A 17,527-nucleotide genomic window follows, 5' to 3' on the forward strand; every position below is an offset into this window, starting at 1 on the left:
GGACAGTGTTAAATCCAAGGAAGAGGCATATAAATTGGCCAGAAAAAGCAGCAAACCTGAGGACGGGGAGAAATTTAGAATTCAGCAGAGGAGGACAAAGGATTTAATTAGGAGGGGGAAAATAGAGTATGAGAGGAAGCTTGCTGGGAACATAAAAACTGACTGCAAAAGCTTCTATAGATATGTGAAGAGAAAAAGATTAGTGAAGACAAATGTAGGTCCCTTGCAGTCAGAATCATAATGGGAAACAAAGAAATAGCAGACCAGTTGAACAAATACTTTGGTTCTGTCTTCACGAAGGAAGACACAAATAACCTTCCGGAAATACTAGGGGACCAAGGGTCTAGTGAGAAGGAGGAACTGAAGGAAATCCAGAATGTAGAGCCAATGGAGGGAAAATATTATATATGTATCAAGAACTATGAACCACATATTACGACAATGATAAGTATTTATTTTGCACCTTTAACGCAGTAAAATGCCCCAAGGCGCTTCACAGTAGTATTAGAAGACAAAAATATTACTCTCCTATTCTTGCTCAGTATGCTCTCCCCTACATGAATTGCCTGGGAGTATTATACAAAATGATGGCAGTTCACTTTTGAATCTCAAATTACTGATTAAATGCTCATGTCCATTAAGGATTTTCATATTGCTGCAATAAATTTAATTCAATAGCAACCAAGACACTTTTAGGAGGTTTCATTAAAATTAGGCAAAAATAGACAACTTGCAGAAATCAGTGGATGTCGACAAGTTAGGGTCTTTTTGCATTAAAAAGGTTTCATTAAATAATGTATTTTTTTTCTTCACCTTTGTCATTCTGGTCTTGAAATCCCTCCATGGTTTCATTCCATCCTCACACCAGCCTGAAAACACAGTATAGACCCCTCTGCTGTTCCCACTTTTAATCTTATTTATTTTACTCACCCCTGCCATCATTCCCTTCCACCCATATCATCCTCCAAAATAAAAACAATGTATTTGCTACTTCCTATTTTGTCCACTCATTCCTGCAATTCTGGACATTTTGTTAACACTAAAGGCATACATAAATGAAAGATCTCTTTCCAATGGGTAGCTCAGGGAAAATTTACTTGAAGATATTTTAGAAATTTAATTTTGAGAGAAAGGATCAACATCAATGGAAGGAAACAAGCAATTGTCTTATTGGGGGGTGAGGGAGAGAGAAAAAGAGAAGGGAAAGGAAAATAATGAAGAGCAAAAGAACTCAACACATACTGTGCTAACGTCATTGATTTCCAGATTTCCTCCACAGTTGCTTGGGAAACCTCTTTACGATCTACGATTCTACATTCGGATACTTCCCCAATAGCAATGCTATGGCGCTTGTGCCACGATTCAGAATTCTGCAATGGATCAAAAGGAAGGAAGTTGAATGGCTGTAGAAACAAATCATATACAGAGCTTGTGAACGATTAATCTTGGAGATCGAATAAAACAGCAAGTTATAAGCATTGGGAGGAATAAAAAACGTGGGTGTTTTAAACTATTTTCAGCAATGTTTGCAACACGTAGCCTATTTGGACAACAAACTAATCTTCCATCTTCTTTTAAGACATGTGGTGCTATTACCCCAAATGCAAGCATTTTGCATCCCACAAATCCGACATTGAGATGCAGGTTTTTTTGTGAATATGTGAATGGTGGTGGCCCATTAAATAACTAGCGAGATGTGGAGCCTCCATGAATATCCCAATCCTTAATAATGGCAGAGCCCAGCACGCGAGTGCAAAAGACAAGGCTGAAGTGTTTGCAACCATCTTCAGCCAGAATCATAGAAATTTGCAGCACAGGAAGCGGCCATTTCGGCCCATCATGTCCGCCCCAGCCGACTAAGAGCTATCCAGCCTAAACCCATGTTCCAGCTCTTGGTCCGTAGCCCTGTAGGTTTTGGCACTTTAAATATTTTTTTCTTTACTTGGAGTGCCAAGTGGATGATCCATATCGGCCCCCTCCTCAGGTCCCCACTATCACAGAAGTCAGTCTTCAACCAATTCAATTCACTACGTGAATGGTAGAATGTGGGAGGCCAGCCGGGAGTACGTTGGAATAGTCTTATTCAAAGGAATGGACGAGGGCTTTAGCAGCGGGTCTGAGGCAAGGGCGGAGATGGGCAATGTTAGAGGTAGAAATAAGCGGTCTTAATTATGCTGTGGATGCGTGATCGACAGCTCATTTCAGGGTCAAATATGACACCAAGGTTGCAAACAGTCTGATTCTGCCTCAGACAGACATTGAGGAGAGGGATGGAGTCAGTGGTTAGGGAATGGAGTTTGTGGCAGGGACCGAAAACAATGGCTCCGGTCTTCCCAATCTTCAACTGGAGAAAATTTCTCCTTGTCCAGAACTGGATGTTGAACAAGCAGACGGACAATTTAGAGACTGAGGAGATGTCAAGAGAAGTGGTAGTGAGGTACAGCTGGATATCATCAGTGTAGATGAGATATAGGAGGTCTGTTCATGTACTTTTCAGAATGGCAGGCAGTGTCTAGTGGGGTACCGCAAGGTTCTGTGCTGGGGCCCCAGCTGTTTACATTGTACATTAATGATTTAGACGAGGGGATTAAATATAGTATCTCCAAATTTGCGGATGACACTAAGTTGGGTGGCAGTGTGAGCTGCGAGGAGGATGCTATGAGGCTGCAGAGTGACTTGGTTAGGTGAGTGGGCAAATGAATGGCAGATGAAGTATAATGTGGATAAATGTGAGGTTATCCACTTTGGTGGTAAAAACAGAGAGACAGACTATTACCTGAATGGTGACAGATTAGGAAAAGGGAAGGTGCAACGAGACCTGGGTGTCATGGTACATCAGTCATTGAAGGTTGGCATGCAGGTACAGCAGGCGGTTAAGAAAGCAAATGGCATGTTGGCCTTCACAGCGAGGGGATTTGAGTACAGGGGCAGGGAGGTGTTGCTACAGTTGTACAGGGCCTTGGTGAGGCCACACCTGGAGTATTGTGTACAGTTTTGGTCTCCTAACTTGAGGAAGGACATTCTTGCTATTGAGGGAGTGCAGCGAAGATTCACCAGACTGATTCCCGGGATGGTGGGACTGACCTATCAAGAAAGACTGGATCAACTGGGCTTGTATTCACTGGAGTTCAGAAGAATGAGAGGGGATCTCATAGAAACGTTTAAAATTCTGACGGGTTTAGACAGGTTAGATGCAGGAAGAATGTTCCCAATGTTGGGGAAGTCCAGAACCAGGGGTCACAGTCTAAGGATAAGGGGTAAGCCATTTAGGACCGAGATGAGGAGAAACTTCTTCACCCAGAGAGTGGTGAACCTGTGGAATTCTCTACCACAGAAAGTAGTTGAGGCCAATTCACTAAATATATTCAAAAGGGAGTTAGATGAAGTCCTTACTACTCGGGGGATCAAGGGGTATGGCGAGAAAGCAGGAATGGGGTACTGAAGTTTCATGTTCAGCCATGAACTCATTGAATGGCAGTGCAGGCTAGAAGGGCTGAATGGCCTGCTCCTGCACCTATTTTCTATGTTTCTATGACAGACGTGTGGCATGACCACTGTGCTAAATGGGATAGAACAGATCTAGCTGTTCAAAATGGGCAATCGTAAGGCAGTGTGTGCCATCAGCAGCAGAACTGTATTCCACCACAATCTGTAACGTCATGGCCTGGCATATCCCTCATTCTACCATTACCATCAAACCAGGTGACTAACCCTGGTTCAATGAAGTGTGTAGAAGAGTATGCCAGGTGTACCTGTAAATGAGGTACCTATCTGGTAAAGCTCCAACACAGGACTACATGTATACTAAACAGCAGAAGCAGCAGGCTATAGACGGAGCTACGCAATTCCACCAAGGGATCAAATCAAAGCACTGAAGTCCTATCACATTCAGTTGGAACTGGTGGTGGACAATTACACAACGGGAGGAGGATGCTCCATGAACATCCCCATCCTCAACGATGGCGGAGCCAAGCACCAGGTGCAAAAGACAAGACCGAAACATTCGCAACCATCTTCAAGCAAAAGTGCTGAGTGGATGATCCATCTTGGCCTCCTCCCAAGGTCCCATCATCACAAATGCCAGTCTTCAGCCAATTTGATAGAGAAACTGCTGAGTGCACTGCATACAGCAAAGGCCCCAACAGCATCCTGGATGTAGTGCTGAAGACCTGTGCTCCATAATTAGCCGCGCCTCTAGCCAAGCTGTTCCAGAACAGCTTCAACACTGGAATCTACCCAGCAAAGTGGAAAATTGCCCAAGTATGTCCTGTTCACAAAAACCAGGACAAATCGATAAGGGAGTAAGGGGTTATGGGAAGCGGACAGGGAAGTGGACCCGAGTCCATGATTGGATCAGCCATGATCGTATTAAATGGCAGAGCAGGCTCGAGGGGCTGGATGGCCTTCTCCTGCTCCTATTTCTTATGTTCTTATGTAAACCCAATTACTACCCTATTGGTCTACTCTGAATTAACAGTAAATTGATGGAAGGTGTTTATCGACAATGCTATCAATATGGCACTTACTCACCAATAACTGGCTCACCGATGCTCAGTTTGGTTTCTGCCAGGACCAGTCGGCTCCAGACCTCATTACAGCCATGGTCCAAACATGGACAAAAAAGTTCCTTCACCAATCTACCCGTCGCAGATACAACCACAACTTGCATTTATATAGCACCTTTAACGGAGTGAAACATACAAAATAGGTACAGGAGCAAGCCATTCGGCCCTTCGAGCCTGCACCACCATTCAATAAGATCATGGCTGATCATTCACCTCAGTACCCCTTTCCTGCCTTCTCTCCATACCCCTTGATCCCTTTAGCCGCAAGGGCCATATCCCACTCCCTCTTGAATACATCCAATGAACTGGCATCAACAACTCTCTGCAGTAGAAAATTCCACAGGTCAACAACTCAGGGAAGAAGTTTCTCCTCATCTCTGTCCTAAATGGCTTACCCCTTATCCTTAGACTGTGTCCCCTGGTTCTGGACTTCCCCAGCATCGAGAACAATCTTCCTGCATCTACCTGTCCAGTCCCGTCAGAATTTTATGTTTCTATGAGCTCCACTCTCATCCTTCTAAACTGCAGTGAATACAGGCCCAGTCAATCCAGTCTCTCCTCATATGTCAGTCCTGTCATCCTGGGAATCAGTCTGGTGAACCTTCGCTGCACTCCCTCAATAGCAAGAACGTCCTTCCTCAGATTAGGAGAACAAAACTGAACACAATATTCCAGGTGAGGCCTCACCAAGTCCCTGTACAACTACAGTAAGACCTCCCTGCTCCTATACTCAAAACCTCTAGCTATGAAGGCCAACATATCATTTGCCTTCTTCACCACCTGCTGTACCTGCATGCCAACTTTCAATGACTGAGGTACCAAAACACCCAGGTCTCGTTGCACCTCCCCTTTTCCTAATCTGCCGCCATTCAGATAATATTCTGCCTTCGTGTTTTTGCCACCAAAATGGATAACCTCACATTTATCCACATTATACTGCATCTGCCATGCATTTGCCCACTCACCTCACCTGTCCGTCGCCCTGCAGCCTCTTCGCGTCCTCCTCACAGCTCACACCGCCACCCAGCTTAGTGTCATCTGCAAACTTAGAGATATTACTCTATTCCTTCATCTAAATCATGAATGTATATTGTAAATAGCTGGGGTCCCAGCACCGAGCCCTGCGGCACCCCACTAGTCACTGCCTGCCATTCTGAAAAGGACCCAGCCAAGGGGGTAAGTGATTGGTAAGCAGCTTTTCTTTTTTCTTTTCTTTATCAGTAAGTAACATTTAGCATTGTTGTTGTCAAATTAAGTTTATCTCGGGGTTAAGTCATGGCAGGAGAGCTCAGACACGTGTAATGCTCCTCCTGTACTATGTGGGAAGTCAGGGACGCTTCCGGTGTCCCCGACGACTACGTGCGCGGGAAGTGTATCCGCCTCCAGCTCCTGACGGACCGCATTGCGGCCCTGGAGCTGCGGGTGGATGAACTCTGGGCATCCATGATGCTGAGAATGACGTGAATAGCACGTTTAGCGAGTTGGTCCTATCGCAGGTCAAGGGTACACAGCCAGATAGTAAATGGGTGACCAACAGGAAGAGCAGTGCAAGGAAGGTAGTGCAGGGGTCCCCTGCGGTCAACCGCCTGCAAAACAGATACACCGCTTTGGGTACTGTTGAGGGGGATGACTCATCAAGGGGGAGCAGCAGCAGCCAAGTTCATGGCACCGTGGGTGGCTCTGCTGCACAGGAGGGCAGGAAAAAGAGAGTGGGAGAGCTATAGTGATAGGGGATTCGATTGTAAGGAGAATAGATAGGCGCTTCCGCGGCCACAACCGAGACTCCAGGATGGTATGTTGCCTCCCTGGTGCAAGGGTCAAGGATGTCTCAGAGCAGGTCCAGGTCATTCTGAAAAGGGAGGATGAACAGCCAATTGTCATGGTGCATACAGGTACTAATGGTATAGGTTAAAAAAGGGAATGAGGTCCGACAAGATGAATTTAGGGAGCTAGGAGCTCAATTAAAAAGTAGGACCTCAAAAGTAGTAATCTCAGGAATGTTACCAGTGCCACGTGCTAGTCAGAGTAGGAATCGCAGGATAGCTCAGATGAATACGTGGCTTGAGGAGTGGTGCAAAAGGGAGGAATTCAAATTCTTGGGACATTGGAACCGGTTCTGGGGGAGGTGGGACCAGTACAAACCGGACGTCTGCACCTGGGCAGGACTGGAACCAATGTCCTTAGGAGGAATGCTTGCTAGTGCTGTTGGGGAGGAGTTAAACTAACATGGCAGGGGGATGGGAACCTATGCAGGAAGACAGAGGGAAATAAAATGGAGGCAGAAGCAAAAGATAGAAAGGAGAATAGTAAAAGTGGAGGGCAGGGAAACCCAAGACAAAAAACAAAAAGTCCCACATTACAGCAAAATTCTAAAGGGGCAAAGTGTGTTAAAAAGACAAGCCTGAAGGCTCTGTGCCTCAATGCGAGGAGTATTCGGAATAAGGTGGACGTATTAACTGCGCAGACAGCAGTTAATGGATATGATGTAATTGTCATCACGGCGACATGGCTCCAGGGTGACCAAAGCTGGGAACTCAACATCCAAGGGTATTCAACATTTAGGAAGGATAGGCAGAGAGGAAAAGGAGGTGGGGTGGCGTTGCTGGTTAAAGAGGAAATTAATGCAATATTAATGAAGGACTCGAGCCTGGATGATGTGGAATCAGTATGGGTGGAGCTGCGGAATATCATAGGGCAGAAAACAATAGTGGGAGTTGTATACAGACCACCAAACAGTAGTAGTGAGGTTGGGGACAGCATCAAACAAGAAATAAGGGATGTGTGCAATAAAGATACAGCAGCTATCATGGGCAACTTTAATCTACATATTGATTGGGCTAACCAAACTGGTAGCAACACGGTGGAGGAGGGTTTTCTGGAGTGTATTAGGGATGGTTTTCGAGACCAAGATGTCAAGGAACCAACTAGAGAGCTGGCCATCCTAGACTGGGTGATGTGTAATGAGAAGGGACTAATTAGCAATCTTGTTATGCGAGGCCCCTTGGGGAAGAGTCACCATAATATGGTAGAATTCTTTATTAAGATGGAGTGCGACAGTTAATTCGGAAACTAGGGTCCTGAACTTAATGAAAGGTAACTTCGACGGTATGAGGTGTGAATTGGCTAGAATAGACTGGCAAAGGATACTTAAAGGGTTGACGGTGGATAAGCAATGGCAAACATTTAAAGATCTCATGGATGAACTTCAGCAATTGTACATCTCTGTCTGGAGTAAAAATAAAACGAGGAAGGTGACTTCTAAGAGAAATTAAGATAGTTTTAAAATGAAGGAAGAGGCATATAAATTGGCTAGAAAAAGCAACAAACCTGAGGATTGGCAGAAATTTAGAATAAAACAGAAGAGGACTGAGGGTTTAATTAAGAGGGGGAAAATAGAGTACGAGAGGAAGCTTGCAGGGAACATAAAATTTGACTGCAAAAGCTTCTATAGATATGTGAAGAGAACAAGATTAGTGAAGACAAACGTAGGTCCCTTGCAGTCGGATTCAGGTGAATTTATCATGGGGAACAAAGAAATGGCAGACCAATTGAACAAATACTTTGGTTCTGTCTTCACTAGGGAAGACACAAATAACCTTGCGAATGTACTAGGGGACAGTGGGTCTAGTGAGAAGGAGGAACTGAAGGATATCCTTATTAGGTGGGAAATTGTGTTAGGGAATTTGATGGGATTCAAGGCAGATAAGTCCCTGGGGCCTGATAGTCTGCATCCCAGAGTGCTTAAGGAAGTGGCCCTAGAAATAGTGGAGGCATTGGAGATCATTTTCCAACAGTCTATCGACTCTGGATCAGTTCCTATGGACTGGAGAGTAGCTAATGTAACACCACTTTTTAAAAATGGAGGGAGAGAGAAAACGGGTAATTATAGACTGGTTAGCCCGACATCAGTAGTGGGGAAAATGTTGGAATCAATCATTAAGGATGAAATAGCATTTGGAAAGCGGTGACAGGATCAGTCCAAGTCACCATGGATTTATGAAAGGGAAATCATGTTTGACGAATCTTCTGGAATTTCTTTGAGGATGTAACTAGCAGAGTGGACAAGGGAGAACCAGTGGACGTGGTGTATTTGGACTTTCAAAAGGCTTTTGACAAGGTCCCGCACAAGAGATTGGTGTGCAAAATCAAAGTGCATGGTATTGGGGGTAATGGACCGACGTGGATGGAGAATTGGTTGGCAGACAGGAAGCAGAGAGTCGGGATAAATGGGTCCTTTTCAGAATGGCAGGAAGTGACTAGTGGAGTGCCACAGGGCTCAGGGAACCCAAGCACTTCACAATATACATTAACGATTTAGATGAAGGAATTGAGTGTAATATCTCCAAGTTTTCAGATGATACTCAACTGGGTGGCAGTGTGAGCTGTGAGGAGGATGCCAAGAGACTGCAGGGTGACTTGGACAGGTTAAGTGAGTGGACAAATGCATGGCAGATGCAGTATAATGTGGATAAATGTGAGGTTATCCATTTTGGGGGCAGAATATTATCTGATTGGCGGCAGATTAGGAAAAGGGGAGGTGCAACGAGACCTGGGTGTCATAGTACATCAGTCATTGAAAGTTGGCATGCAGGTACAGCAGCCGGTGAAGGCGGCAAATGGTATGTTGGCCTTCATAGCTAGTGGATTTGAGTATAGGAGCAGGGAGGTCTTACTGCAGTTGTACAGGGTCTTAGTGAGGCCTCATCTGGAATATTGTGTTCAGTTTTGGTCTCCTAATCTGAAGACAAACATTCTTGCTATTGAGGGAGTGCAGCGAAGGTTCACCAGACTGATTCCAGGGATGGCAGGAGTGTCGTATGAGGAGACACTGGATCAACTGGGCCTTTATTCACTGGAGTTTAGAAGGATGAGAGGGGATCTCATAGAAACGTGTAAGAATCTGACGGGACTGGACAGGTTAGATGCGGGAAGAATGTTTCCCATGTTGGGGAAGTCCAGAACCAGGGGACACAGTCTTAGGATAAGGGGTAGGCCATTTAGGACTGAGATGAGGAGAAACTTCTTCACTCAGAGAGATGTTAACCTGTGGAATTCCCTGCCGCAGAGAGTTGTTGATGCCAGTTCATTGGATATATTCAAGAGGGAGTTAGATATGGCCCTTAGAGCTAAGAGGATCAAGGGGTATGGAGAGAAAGCAGGAAAGGGCTACTGAGGGAGTAATCAGCCATGATCTTATTGAATGGCGGTGCAGGCTCGAAGGGCCGAATGGCCTACTCCTGCACCTATTTTCTATGTTTCTATCCCGACTCTCTGCTGCCTGTCTGCCAACTACTTCTCTATCCACGTCAGTACATTACCCCCAATACCATGTGCTTTAATTTTGCACACCAATCTCTTGTGTGGGACCTTGTCAAAAGCCTTTTGAAAGTCCATACACCACATCCACTTGTTCTCCCTTGTCCACTCTACTAGTTACATCCTCAAAATATTCTAGAAGATTTGTCAATCATGATTTCCCCTTCATAAATCCATGCCGACTTGGACTGATCCCGTCACTGCTTTCCAAATGCGCTGCTATTTCATCTTTAATAATTGATTCCAACATTTTCCCCACTACTGATGTCAGGCTAACCGGTCTATAATTACCCGTTTTTTCTCTCCCTTCTTTTTTAAAAAAGTGTTACTTTAGCTACCCTCCAGTCCATAGGAACTGATCCACAGTCGATAGACTTTTGGAAAATGATCACCAATGCATCCACTATTTCTAGGGCCACTTCCTTAAGTACTCGGGGATGCAGACTATCAGGTACCGGGGATTTATCGGCCTGCAATCCCATCAATTTCCCTAACACAATTTTCCGCCTAATAAGGATTTCCTTCAGTTCCTCCTTCTCACTAGGCCCTCGGTCCAGTAGTATTTCCGGAAGGTTATTTGTGTCTTCCCTAGTGAAGACAGAACTAAAATATTTGTTCAATTGGTCTGCCATTTCTTTGTTCCCCATTATAAATTCACCTGATTCTGATTGCAGGGGACCTACGCGCTTCACAGGAGTATTACGAGGACATTTCAGGAGATGAGGCAAGAGTGACTGCCCTCAACATTAAAGCAGCACACCAAGTGTGGCACGACCTAGTAAAAATGAAGTCAATGGGGATCGGGGGAAAACCTTCTGCTGGCTAGAGTTATATCTAGCACAAAAGATGATGATTGTGGTTGTTGGAGGCCAATCACCTCAGCCCCAGGATATCACTGCAGGAATTCCTCAGGGCAGTATCCTAGGCCCAACCATCTTCAACTAGTTCATCAATGACCTTTCCTCCATCATAAAGGCCAGAGGTGGGGATCTTCCCTGATGATTGCAGAGTGTTCCATTCCATTTGATACTCCTCAGATAATGCAGCACGACCTGGACAACATGCAGACTTCAAATGATAAGTGGCAAGTAATATTCATGGCACACAGGTGCCAGGTAACAATCATCTTCAACGAGAGGGTCTAACCACCTCCCCATTACGTTAAATGACATTACCATCGTTTAATCCGCCACCATCAACATCCTGGGGGTCAACATTGATCAGAAACTTAACTGGACCAGCCACACAAATATTGTTGTTACAAGAGCAGGAGAGTCACTTACTGACTTCCTAAAACCTCTCCACCATCTACAAGACAGAAGTCAGGAGTGTGATGGAATATTCTCCACTTGCCTGGATGAGTACAGCTCCAACAACACTCAAGAAGCTCGCCACCATCCAGGACAAAGCAGTCTGCTTGTTTGGCACCCCATTAAACATTCACTCCCTCCACCACCGGCGCACCGAGGCTGCAGTATCACCTACAAGATGCTCTGCAGCAACTCGCCTCGGTTTCTTCAACTGCATCTCCCAAACCTGTGACCTCTACCAACTAGAAGGACAAGCACAGCAGGTGCATGGAAACACCATCACCTCCAAGTCACACACCATCCTCACTTGGATGAATATCACCATTCCTTCATTGTCACTGGATCAAAATTCTGGAATTCCTTACGTAACAGCACTGTGAAAGTACCCTCACCACACAAGACTGTAGCGGTTCAAGGCGGCAGCTCACCAACACCTTCTCATGGGAAATTCGGAATGGGCAATAAATGCTGGTTTTGCCAGAAAGGCCCACACTCTGAATTAATTAAATTCAAACAAATTTCGGAAACATACAATAGGTTTGACAGCAGATGCATGTATATGTATACAGTCAAATGATGCCCAGAAATAGTTAAGTAAAACTTAACTTACCATGTAAATTGCCATAGCACATTTGCCTACAAAAGTGACTACATTGAACGCAAGATCTCACTCCCTGTTTTATACCAAACAGAGATTTAAACAGTACCATTTTACAACGTGGAATTTTCAATACTTAACAAGTTAAGTATGTGGCTGAAGTGAAGATCATCTCTAATGTACCATATATATATATATACTTATGGTCCAAATTTGAATTGCAACTAAATGACTATCAAGAAATACAAATTAATTTTAAAATGTCTTACCAAAATTATAGGCCTTACTGGGACAGAACCTGGCTTTGGAACATCATAGTCACTCCAATTTGGAAATGTGGGTTTTATGTCACAAATTAAATGGGATGACTTTTTTGGATAAGGCTTAAGAGGAGAGGATGGAGGAAATCTGCAACACAAAAAGTATACATCATGCAATTAGTCTATTTACACAATGGTTAATGATAGTTTAATTTGTTACAGAATATACAGTGAGCTTGTGAAATTCTAGTCATCTGACCAGAAGACTCTGGATGCATTTATATGGCAACTGCAGCATTGGTGCAAAGTGATTTTGCTTCACACCAACACTGCAGTTAGTACAAATGCAGTCTGCATCCAGGACCAGGCCTGAGCTGACAGTGAAGTGAAGCGAAGAGATGCCCTGGAGGAGGGAGTGTTACTCTGCTCCAGATGTAAGTTCAAGCCACCAAATTTACATTTCATGAGTTTAGCTTTGGTGCTAAGCCAAAAATTATTTACTCAATTATTATTGACAAACTTATGATATGAATGTGCAGTTAGATGTGCACTTCTTCCCTTGCCCTCTACCTAAAAATTTCTATTTAGCTATTTTCACTACAATTGACTAGAGCTAGGAGTGGGTCAATTGTAATCTTTGCCTTCTAGTCTAGTTGAGTCAAAGTCTGGAAAACCTGGAGGAAGACTGAGAGAACCTTTGTAAAACAGGAGTACTGTCTGGTTTGAGTTCTGTTATTTGTAAAATGAATTTAGCCCATTAACAGGGATCCTGTAAAGTAGCATTATGAAATAGATTAAAACTCACTCGACATTCTGTTTGTTAAAAATGCCAACTGGTTGGTTTACAACTGGCAGTGAGACTATGAATCAATCTTGTGATAGATAGATGAAACATGTGGGGCCTCGTGCAACATGACAGTATGCAGCTCACACAATGAGGAGTTTCATTGTTGTGACCAAGGTTACACTACCATAACAAGATATTGGGTACAAAAGGAAAAGCCCTGAGCATACGATCCATTTATTGGAAAGATTATTTAATACAAGCAAAATTTGCAACAAGTTATATTTTGGGAATCTAAAAAGAGAGACAGCTGTCTGCTGCCAGAACATTGAAAGTTGAAGTGCCAATGGTGCCCAGCACTGAAAAGGAATAATACAAAGAAAAAGATCACAATTGAAGAAACATCTAATGCAAGAAAAGAGGGAGCATTATTTTAAAAAATGGAAAGGTGGTTAGAAAATGAAGGTTAACAGCATATGTAGAACACTTAAGAATGCAAGAAATAGGAACAGAGGTAGGCTACATGGCCCCTAGAGCCTGCTCTGCCATTCAACAGATCATGGCTGATCGACCTCAATTCCACCTTCCCACACGATCCCCATATCCCTAGAGTCCCTGAATATCCAAAAACCGAGTGATCTTGGTCTTGAATGTACTCAACAACTGAGCATTCACAGCCTTCTGGGATAGAGAATTTCAAAGATTCACAACCCTAAAAGAAGAAAATTCTCATGTTAGTCCTCAATGGCTGACCCCTTATCCTGAAACTATCACCCCTAGTTCTGGACTCTCCAGTCAGGGAAAACAGCCTCTCAGCACCTACCCTGTTAAGCCCTCTCAGAATCTCCTCTTATGTTTCAATGAGATCACCGCTCATTCTTCTAAACTCCAGAGAGTATATGCCCAGATAACACAGAAGTAACAAAAAAAACACATCACAGTTACTCAAATGAAAATTCCAGTGTCCAGCTCAATAATTACGTTATTGGCATGGGAGTAAACTGTTCAGCATTGGATTAAAGTAAACCAAAATGGAAAAAAAGGGAAAATAGGACAGCAGTAATTTAATTTTTGATACCAGTGAGTAAGGCTGAATGCAAGTTCAAATCTGTTCAGCTATCAATCTGAGCTGTATCAAGCAATGAGTTTCCTTGTAAGAGGCAAAGATCAGTAGATTCAGTAGAAAAATCTTTGGCACCTCAGCAGATGTCCACAGGGAGTGAGCAATGGGCCATTGTCTCGCTGCATATACCAGATGAAGGAAAGGGATTAAAATTACTCCGTTTTTTAAAGAAAATCTCCACCACAAAAGTTAAAAATTGTGCCCTACCTGTACAATCGATTATTATCTTCAAAATCTTCTTTTCCCCATCTTCCTTTTATATCTTCAATCACATGATTTTTTAAGAACTTTTTGAGCAACTGCACAGTCTGGTAACGAGTAACTTCAGGTCCAAAATTGTGATTACTTCGAAGTAATTCATGTAGCCAATCAACACCTTCTGAGGCAGTAAAGCAGCGATCATGAGTACGGAAATGAAGACGATGCTTCTTCAGGGGCATCCCGGCTCGAAAAAGTTCAATAGTTTCATTCCACTAGAGGTGGGAGGAAAAAAAGTAATCTAATCAGATTTGTTGTTAAGCACTAGCAAAGGCATTTTGAAAAGTAAGAGAGGCAGTTCACTTGTACATACAGTATTACATCCCATAGTATCCAGATCCTTTTCCCCCCAAAAGTTATCAACTGATGAAATTACAGGTTGTAAACTAGAAATAATTAAAATTTGGTAAATTTACAGAAACAGGAGTAGACCATTCAATCCTCCAAGCCTGTTCACCATTCAATATCATGGCTGATGTGTACCACAACTCCATCTTCCTCGATACCCTTGCCTAACAAAATAGATATTGATTGCAATCTTAGATTTCTAGTGGCTCAGCATCCACAGTCTTTTTGAGGGGAAAGGTTCCAATTTACAGTTGAATTGCAGTAATGTGTAAAGCAAGATTATTTAATTCAACATATGTTTAAACAGCTCCGCTCCTTATGCTCAGCTGTATATGCTGGTAAAGACAAGAAAATTCACATCAGGCTGGTATAAACGGGAGAAGTGAAGCTTTCAGTACATGAAGTGGGCAGGTAGGCAATGTAAGAAATACTACCTTCCAGTTAGGAAAACTCAACTATATGTAAACCATCGCCTCTACCCTCTGCCAAAACATGATATTCATTCTTCCAAGCTCAAATCCATTAAATCTAAGACAGAATGTCTAAAAAAGTAAAGTGATGTAAATGAGAAAATCTCTCCCAATAGCTCAGCAGGTAACTTAAAATACTGGAAGATGCCCATTTCAATTCCTGGTCTGAACTGAATTAACTGACAGTGAGGTTTGCCAGACTCCAGTGGCGGGGGTTGGGAGTCTGGGTTCTCCCAAACAAACAAACAACCACTCGAGAGCAATACTCAAAAGGTTACTTCAGGCCACCTAGGCATCTTTCACCCCCACAAAATTCTTCTAGAACCTTCTCTTCCTAGTCTTCTTCCATTCACTTCGCCACCTTAATTAAAATCATTACATACTCACCTTTCAAACTCAGTCAATTTCCTCAGGTGTTCTCCTTTAGCACCAGTTGACTTATCCAGACTTCAAATCTGCACTCAACTCCCCCAGCTCCTCTTCTGACTTTACTCTGACATTACCCGTAATCTCAGCCTCAAAACATTTTACAACCTACACCCATGGCCATCACATTTCTCCCAAGGCATTGATCACTGACAAGGCTGTCTCCAGCGATTTCCTCATCTCCCTCTCCACCCACTGCTGTCCCTTGATGTGACAACCCTCTTCCATCTGCCCAAGAAGAGCTTTCCCCCAGCTTCTTCACTAATTCACCAACTCCCAACAGCCTTTATTCTAAACCCTCCACAACACCAGTCACCACTGACTTGCTTAACCACTCCATTGCCTCTGCATTTGTCGCCCTTGTCCCTACCAAAATCACTCACCATCACCCCTGCTCCTCCCCCAGTGCAATCCCCCACTTTAATGTCATGTCGGATGGCTGCAAAGTCAAGTGCACATGGCACACTTCAGGCAGAATCATTGACATAATCAAGCCAAATCTGTCAAACATTAGAATGTGCAGAGAAAGTCTACTACTCTAGGGTCAACCTGGAAGACAAGGATAAACACAAACTCCTCTGAGGAATTATCTCCTTATTAAACCTCTTTCTTCTGTCCCTATACCCTGGCTTCTAACACCAAATGGAAGATTCCAAATGGAGTTTTTTTTAAATTTTAGGTTGAAACCATCCATGCAGCTGTCCCTCAATAAGTTTAAAATTAGAGATGGATAGATTTTTGCCAGACAAAGGTATAAGAGGATATGGACCCAAGGCAGATCAGTGGAGTCAAGATACAGATCTCACAGAATGGCAGAACAGGCTTGAGGTTTTGAATGGCCTACGCCTGTTCCTATGTTCCTTCTGCTTACTCTTCTTTTCCCTTCCTGCTCCTGTGAGCTACAAGTTCCAGCTCTAATCACAATGTTACAGCTTTCTCACTTCCCATGCCCCTTACACACATACCACTTCCATGATATCCAGCTCCCATCCTGGACCTCCTCCTCGTTCAACTCCCATCACTTAACCTTTCCTCTCGAAACTCATTGTTCAAACCCCTCTAGTCTATCGTCTGCTCTTCTCTGCTCTGCTCTGGGAAGTCATGATTGGCATTCCCCATGACCTTGACCATGGTGCATTATTCGTATTGTCCTCAATCTTGCAGTTTAAAATATTGGTCCTCAAATCCCTCTCCTCCATTATCTAACTCTGTTGGACTGCCTATCAATGTTCCCTGTAATTTGTTTTGACCCTGCGTGGCCCCTTTAAGGGACTATGTGGGTCATTCAAAATACCGCGCCTGCACGGTTTTTACATTAAGCCGCACAGCTGGCTTTTCAAAGGGCACAGTGCTGCCTATGCATGATTCACTCCCACCTATCCAAATTCTAATGACTTCTGGAAAAGAGAATGCCAACGGGTGACCCAATAGAAGTCTTTAAATTTATGAAGGGGTTTGATAGGCTAAACATAGAGATATTTCCACTTGTGGAGGACCCAAAACTAGGGATCATAAATATAAGATAGACACTGATAAATCCAATAAAGAATTCAGGAAAAACGAACCTAGAGTATGGTTAGAATGTGGAACTTGCCACTACATGCAGTCGTTGAGACGACTAGCATAGATACATTTAAGGGGAAGCTAGATAAGTATATGAGGGAGAAAGGAACAGAAGGATATGCCGATAGGGTTAGATGAAGTCGAGTGCGATAGATTAAGCTGAGTGGGAGGAAGCTTGTGTAGAGCATAAACACCGCCAGAGACCAGTTGAGCTGAAGGGCCTATTTCTGAGCTGTAAATTCTCTCTGCCCTGCATAATCACCATTGCAGTGCCCAACACTCCATTTCTCAATGACCCCTGCTCTTATCTAGATGTTAACCCTCTAATGTCATTTGCAGACATGGGACCAGTATGCATATGGAAGCTGACACTCCAATCTACTCCTTCAACCTGTGTGCCAACATGCTATATGTTATGTATGCAACCCTATGTAACCAGCATTCTACCGCCACCAGAGAGCGTATCTGTTGGAGTCCCAACGGATCCCAGCATCCCTTGGGAGCAC

At 43.7% G+C, this 17,527-nt stretch overlaps 1 protein-coding gene across 1 annotated transcript in view; it reads right to left on the reverse strand.

The window, feature by feature from the left end:
- LOC139232116 (DEP domain-containing protein 1B-like) overlaps positions 1–17,527 on the reverse strand; it is a 75,681-nt gene that overhangs the window by 46,584 nt on the left and 11,570 nt on the right. The window contains 3 exon segments of the mRNA XM_070862551.1: positions 1,243–1,370; positions 12,059–12,197; positions 14,164–14,429. Coding sequence (XP_070718652.1) covers positions 1,243–1,370; positions 12,059–12,197; positions 14,164–14,429 — 533 coding nt within the window.

The sequence above is a fragment of the Pristiophorus japonicus genome, chromosome 2 (assembly GCF_044704955.1).
Source record: "Pristiophorus japonicus isolate sPriJap1 chromosome 2, sPriJap1.hap1, whole genome shotgun sequence".
Lineage (NCBI taxonomy): Eukaryota > Metazoa > Chordata > Chondrichthyes > Pristiophoridae > Pristiophorus > Pristiophorus japonicus.